Source organism: Myotis davidii, unplaced genomic scaffold, assembly GCF_000327345.1.
Source record: "Myotis davidii unplaced genomic scaffold, ASM32734v1 scaffold613, whole genome shotgun sequence".
In the NCBI taxonomy this organism is placed as follows: Eukaryota; Metazoa; Chordata; class Mammalia; order Chiroptera; family Vespertilionidae; genus Myotis; species Myotis davidii.
Window position 1 is genome coordinate 107,556 of NW_006284622.1, and position 7,659 is coordinate 115,214.

At 36.6% G+C, this 7,659-nt stretch overlaps 1 protein-coding gene across 1 annotated transcript in view; it reads right to left on the bottom strand.

Moving 5' to 3' along the window:
• Nucleotides 1-2,850: 2,850 nt before the first annotated feature.
• LOC102773479 (zinc finger protein 420) overlaps nucleotides 2,851-7,659 on the bottom strand; it is a 63,198-nt gene continuing 58,389 nt past the window's right edge. Inside the window, exon 3 of the mRNA XM_006755002.2 lies at nucleotides 2,851-5,981. Within this exon, the coding sequence (XP_006755065.1) occupies nucleotides 4,066-5,981 (1,916 nt within the window). The 3' untranslated portion in view covers nucleotides 2,851-4,065. The remainder of the gene's footprint in view (nucleotides 5,982-7,659) is intronic.

Sequence of the window (7,659 nt, forward strand, 5' to 3'; positions counted from 1 at the left end):
AGAGTGTTGGATAAAGGTAAAGTTGAGATAGAGTAAAATGATGCTAAAGGAAAAATGAAAATAGAATGTAGAACACTAATCCCAAAATATTATATAGAGAAAATAAAATGACACTTTAAAAAAAGGTAAAATAGTAGTGGAAATACTGATTAAAAATAAAAATATAGGCTTCTGTCATGCATGGCACACATAGAGCAGCCTGATTGCTCTATGTGTGGAATCGACATCAAGAGATTTCAGAACCATAATTTTTTGGTACTTGGGCAGCTGATGATCATTGGTCCTGGTTCCCATAAAATAAATAAATGAATGAATAAATAAAATAAATAAAAATATAATAATTAAAAAGGTAAAATCAAGTACTTAGGAGAATGGATTGCCCCTGAGCTGGTTCTCTGATCGTTACTCCCTGCTCTGATCCCCAGGTTCCATGGAAACAACTTTCCCCTGCAGTCTCTTAGAGTGTCCCCAATTGGGTGATCCTATGTACTGGGGTTAGTAATCAAAAGCAAGGATTTAAAGAGGAAAAAAAAAGAGCCAGAGTAAGTGTGTGAACTCGAAACTTTTACCCTCTGGAACTGCACACAACTCTGTGAATGTCTCTGTGCAGTCTTTTTTCCCCTGGCACTAAGCAGCTGGCACACTGGTAAAATTTCAGGGTGCCTTTTTGCGCCCAGTCCAGCTATGGGTTGATTTTTAGAGTTCTTCCAGGAGCCCTGTGGATCTCCTTCCACATTCACGGATCATGCCAGCCCCAATGGCCGCAGATTTTGTGGGGCGCAGACTTCTCCCGAACCTCTAGATCCCCTGCCTGGATTTCAGACTTCACCTTTCCCTAGGTGAAATCTGACCTTTCCGTGAGAAGGTGCAGAGCTCATCCAACTCTGCATATTCATGCTGCTTGAGTGTTCCTGCTTCACAGCTAGCCCCTGGGTGTTGTGGTTGTAGAGTCCCAGGATGTATAGGCTTCTGATAACAGATACTCTCCCCCTTCAAGATGGTGTGGTCTCCGCAGCAGAGCTGGTTGCTTCAGGAGAGATTTTAGCAGCAGTGGAGGCTGCCTGGTCAGGGGAGCCCAGTCTGGCAGTCCCCAACAGTCCCTTGGAATACAGCTGTCCCTCACCCACAAATAAACACTCCTCATATGTCCACACACTCTCCTTTTGTTCTCTCAGTCACACATTATCTTGCAGTCTGCCTTCCCGTCAGCAGCCATCCTCTCCCTTTGACTCACTTTCATTTGGCTTCTGTGGTACAACTATTAGTTGTCCTTCCATCTCACTGATCCTAATTTGATGGTCTTTTATCCTTGAACTCTCAAGGTGGATCAGTCCTTTATGTTCTTTTCTCTCGCCACACTCAGGTCCTTAATGATCTTGTCCTGCTTCATGATTTTAAATAACTATAGGCAATAATTATCAAATTAATATAATCTCTAGAAGAGTACAAATTAGAACATCCAAGTGCTCACTCAATATTGTTATTTTGTGTCAAAAAGACATGCCAAACTCAGTACGTGCAACAAATGTACTTCCAATCTCCCCCCACAAACCTGATGGAACTGTACCTTTCCCCATCTCAGCTGATGAGAACATCTTTCCAGTTACTTGAGCCCTAAACTTTTGGGTCAGTACCCTAGACTTTTTTCTTTTACATCTGACATCTAACCCTCAAACAAATTTTGCTTGCTCCATCATATTTACCATATATCTAGACTCCAACCACTTCTCACCATTGTTGCTACTCTGGTCTGAGCTACTATCATCATTTATCTGAATTAATGCCATAACCTCTACTTATAGTCACATAGAATTTTAAAATTTTAAACACAATAGCAATATGTCAGATCATGTCCTCTGCTCAAAATACAAAATGACTTACAAGGTATAGTCATTATCTCTCTTACCTCCTTTATCAATCATCCATCAGCACAAAACTTTACAATATCTCCACTGGTGTTCCTCAAACACACCAGCGATGTAAGGGCCTTTGCTCTTTTTCCTCTGCCTGGAATGCCCTTCCCTTAATGATTTACTCCTTCACCTCTACAAATCTTGACTCAAATATTTCCTTCTCCATGGTCACCCTGATCATTCTATTTCATATAGCAGCCTAAACTGTCATATCCCCCTCCACTCCTTTTGAAAATTTCCCCCTATAACACGTATGTTCTAATATACTCTACAATGTATTATTCTATCTTCTCCTTCTAGAATTGTTCATTGATATACACCAAATACCTAAAAGAGTAGCTGAAATATTAAGTACTTAATAAATAAGAACATTGGGAAAGCATTTTAAATTCTTTTTTTCTTTTGCTAACAGATCCACTGCGTTTGCAAGGATTAGCAATGGTCTCATTTCTTGCTTAGCTGCTACTTTAAATCATTGTAAGTGGCTTCAGTTAAAGAGTTTGGAATTTTGAATCCCACAAGGATCAAAGTTCTAAAATTTACCATCAACCTGGATTGAGCACCTACATCTCTCAACAAATCAATATTGTTTTCAATCTCTGAAAGCACCCTTGGTATCTAACTCTCCACTAAATTTCTTTCACAGGATATTACCAAATGCAGAAAGAAGCATCCAATACCCACATTCTGAATCACTATTATTTTTCCTAACATCATAGTCTTAATTGGCACAAGATATGCCTTGTGAGATAAAGTGGGAGTCTGACCAAATGTCTTGTGTATAAAAACAATCATCAGTTTTCTAGTCTGAGATAGGTAGATCCTCATTCTCCATGGCCCTAAAGCAGTGCCACATTTGAGATTTTCTTACCCACAGGACTCCACATCCAGATATAAAATTTTATATCCTTAATAATTTTGTCAACAAGAAAATAACAATAGCATCAATAAGTAAGTTTATTTTCATTTCTATATAAAGAAATACAGGAAGACCAAAGTTGTTGTGGCTGTTGTATAAAATCAGCAGAGGTGTATATTTTGTTTTTCTGCTCCACCATCCTTAATACCCATTCTCAAAGTTCCCATAAAACTGCCAGTGCTACAGATTAAATGTCCACATTGTAGACAGAGGGAAAATAGAGGAAAAAAGGGTTTAAATGTCCTAAAAATACAAAATATCATCCCCACTTTAATCAGCAAGGAAATCTTACATAGGTTTTCAATCAAGAATTCAGTTACTAAAAAAGGGAAATGGATATTGGGCAGAAAAACAGCAGTCTCTGACATAGACTCATTTTTTCATTGCAAAACAGTCTGTAATGTCAGTTTTTATTTTCATGTTAATCAAAATCTATAAACCCAAGTTTTTAAAAAGTTCCTAGTAGAAAGATTTATTATGGTTATCCATTTCTAAATAATATTCTTGAATTGTGGTCAGAAATAGAAAATGAGTTTTTGGACTTTGTTACAATTCACTTAAAACCTCGTCAACAATCCACTCATTAAACCTACAGTGTTTTTTTAAAAATATACAGTATGAATTTCCTCTTGTAGCAAATTGGATCAAATCTAAATAAAAGCTTGCTCACATTTATTATAGCATACGGTATTCCCCATTCAAATAATTGGGGTTAAATGTTAAATGGAATATTTCTCAATATTCATTATACTCATAAGTGTCCTCCTCTCATGCAAATTATCTAACACTATAATAACAGCTAATATTTGTGCTATGCTATGTTCAAGGCACTGCTCTAAAAGCTTTACATGTAACAACTCACATAATACTTTGAAGAATTTGATAAGGAAGGTATTATTAAGTTTTCTTACAAATGATTAAACTAAAGGTTATCATAACAAATGTCACAAAGGGAAGCAACTGATAGAGTCAAGATAATGCTTAAAAAGACATGCTATGGCTGAAGGCCTTCTAATATTTATTACATTACTATTGATTAAAATTCACTAAAGTTTAATCAGTTTCTAGTAATAAATTTTTCTATACGGATTACATTATCACTCTTCTCCAAATAAATTCACTGATGCAGAGTTTTATGAGAAAGTGTACTCCCATATTCACATTTTAAGAATTCTTTGATTATAATGGATTAATGACCACAGAAATCTCTTTATTAATCACAAAGTTTCAAATTCATATAGAAACTTGTGAGCTATGAGTCAAGTCTATTCCACATTCCTTATATTTAAAAGATTTCTCACTGATATGAATTCTCTGATGTTGAGTTAGTTGTGAACCACGAGTAAAGGCCTTCCCACATTCCTTACATTGATATGGTTTCTCACCAGTATGAATTCTCTGATGTCGAGAAAGGTGTGAGCTCTGAGTAAAGGCTTTTCCACATTCTTTGCATTCATAGGGCTTCTCACCAGTATGGATTCTTTGATGTAAAGTAAGTTGAGAACCATGACTAAAGGCTTTCCCACATTCCTTGCATTCATAGGGTTTTTCTCCAGTGTGAATTCGCTGATGTTGAGTAAGTTGTGAACCACGAATAAAGGCCTTCCCACATTCCTTACACTGATAAGGTTTCTCACCTGTATGAATTCTCTGATGCTGTATAAGTAGTAAGCCACGAGCAAAGGCCTTTCCACAGTCATTACATACATATGGCTTCTCACCAGTATGAAGTCTCTGATGTTGAGAAAGATGTGAACTCTGAGTAAAGGCCATTCTACATTCTTTACATTCATAAGGTTTCTCACCAGTATGAATTCTCTGATGTTGAGTAAGCTGTGAACCACGAATAAAAGACTTTCCACATTCCTTACATTCATAAGGTTTCTCACCAGTGTGAATTCTCTCATGTTGAGTAAGTTCTGAGCCACGACTAAAGGTCTTTCCACATTCTTTGCATTCATAGGGTTTCTCGCCAGTATGAATCCTCTGATGCCGAGTAAGTAGTGAGCCTCTATTAAAGGCTTTTCCACATTCATTACATTGATAGGGTTTCTCACCAGTATGAATTCTCTGATGTTGAGTAAGTTGTGAACCATGATTAAAGGTCTTTCCACATTCCTTACATTCATAGGGCTTCTCATTGGTATGAATTCTCTGGTGTTGAGTAAGTTGTGAACCACGGATAAAGGCCTTCCCACACTGTTCACATTTATAGGGTTTTTCACCAGTATGAATCCTCTGATGTTGCATAAGTAATGAGCCACGAATAAAGGCCTTCCCACATTCTTTACATCCATATGGCTTTTCCCCATTATGAATTTTCTGATGTTGAGAAAGCTGTGAGCCACAAATAAAAGCTTTCCCACATTCCTTACATTCATAGGGTTTTTCACCAGTATGGATTCTCTTATGTAGAATAAGTTGTGAGAGCTGAGTAAAAACCTTTCTACATTCTTTACATTCATAGAGTTTCTCACCAGTATGAAGTCTCTGGTGCAGTGTAAGTTGTGAGTTCTGAGTAAAGGCCTTCCCACATTCTTTACATTCATAAGGTTTCTCTCCAGTATGGACTTTTTGATGTCGAGTTAGTTGTGAACTACGAATAAAAGCTTTCCCACATTGTTCACATTTATATGGTTTTTCACCAGTATGAATTCTGTAATGTAAAATCAGTTGTGAGCTCTGAGTAAAGGCCTTCCCACATTCCTTGCATGCATATGGTTTCTCACCACTATGAAGTCTATGATGAAGACTGAGCTGTGAATCACGACTAAAGGCCTTCCCACATTGCTTACATTGATAGGGTTTTTCACCAGTATGAATACTTTGATGTTGAGTTAGGTGTGAGGCTCGTCTAAAGGCCTTCCCACATTCCTTACATTTATAGGGCTTCTCAGAATTACATGTGGGATATTGAGATAAGTAAGTATGCTGATTGAAAATAGACATTTTTTCATATATAATCATTCCTTGCCTGAAAAATTCCTTCTGATTTTCCAATGTGCCTCTGACTTCCAAATAATCTCTAGAAATAGACTTCTTAATATCATAGATTTGAAGCCTGTCATTCATTTTCCATTGAAATAATTCTGTTTCATAAGTATCTTCTTTTGGAGGTAAGTAATTATTGGCATATCTTGATGACAAATCTGAAAGATTAAAAAAATAATAATAATTTTCGTTGTCATTTTAGAAGTAAAATTTCCATAGTAAAAAGGACTACATAGTCAAATATATAGGGAAATTATACCCATAAGAAATAACTGGCTTAGATACATATGTTTTTGAAATATTGCTTACTATGACCTATAGCAGTGATGGTGAACCTATGAGGTGATATGCTAACTCATTTTGGGTGACACGCATTGACAGAGACAAAAAATTGCATAATTCAAATATATGTCTCTCGCAACAGCCAGAGTTGGGCATCACTCGAGTAATATTATTACTCACATTACTCATGATCAGTAATGCAATTCTAAAACCGGGTGTAAACATATACATCAGTGTTGGGTAGCAAAGATACATAGTGAAAACATCCAAGATACATTGTTCCAATATAGACATTAATATAAAAAGGTTAAGAATTGCAATATAAAGAGATTCATCTTTACTCATGACATTTTATTTTTGTCACTCGAGTGACAAAATGCCCAATTCTGGAAACGGCCTCGTTATTGTCAACATGTGCCTCGGGTAAGCTTCCCGTGTGTTCGCATGCATTCGGCAAACAGATGCACTTGATCACCATGTTCGTTAGGAGGCAGGAGTGGGAGGGTTAGAAGAAAAAGATACACAGTTCAACAGTGCTCAGCGAGACATTCTGCATGTTGGATAATTGATTACAGCACCATATATTTGTTGGTTATACATACTATCTTTGAATTGTTTTGCACCAGGAGTCAGTGCAACAACACTGCAAAAAGTTAATAGATAAGAAACCTATCAACCTTTTATAAAAAATGCATGATTTATATTTATTCATTTTTGAAGCCTTCTCATGGAGAATAAAAAAAAATAAAAAAGCAAGATTGAATGATAAAGGAAGTGGAAGTAGCAGTAGCCTACCCTTTCAAGACATATGGACCGAGATGTAAGGGACTGTCGACAGAAACAACAGATCACTGTGCATACTGTGTAATGAAATGGTAGTAAGCAGAACGTGGAATGTAAAGAGACATTTTGAAACTAATCTTTGTCAGTTCTTGAAAAAAAGTATAGATGAAAGGAAGGAATAAATTTCTAAGCAGCTACTCTATAAAAGTCAATCAAATTCCATCATTAAATTCGTAAGATGCTCTACAAATTTAACATTAGCAAGTTACTATATTGCTCACTCCATAGTTCAGCATGGAAAAGCCCGCAGTGACGGAGAATTTATTAAGGAAACATTTCTAATATGTGCACCAGCTCTATTTCACAATATGAAATATAAAGATGATATTATTAAAAGAATTTCTGAGTTACCACTCAGTAGAAATACTATCAAAGACAGAATAATAGATCTTAACAAAAACGTACATTAATTAAAAAAAGAATTAAATTGTTGTAAATATTTTTCAATTTCTCTTGATGAAACTACTGATGTCACATCGAATGCTTGGTTGGCCATTATTGCTAGATATTCTGATGGCCTCACAATGAGAGAAGAGTTGATAAAGTTAGAATCAGTGCCAATAAGTACATCAAGAAACAAAATATGTAAGGCTGTTATAAAAACACTAGGGGCCTGGTGCATGAAATTCGTGCACTGAGTGTGTGTGTGGGGGAGTGTCCCTCAGCCCAGCCTGCCCCCTCTCCCCTCCTGGGAGCCCTCACGCGTTGACC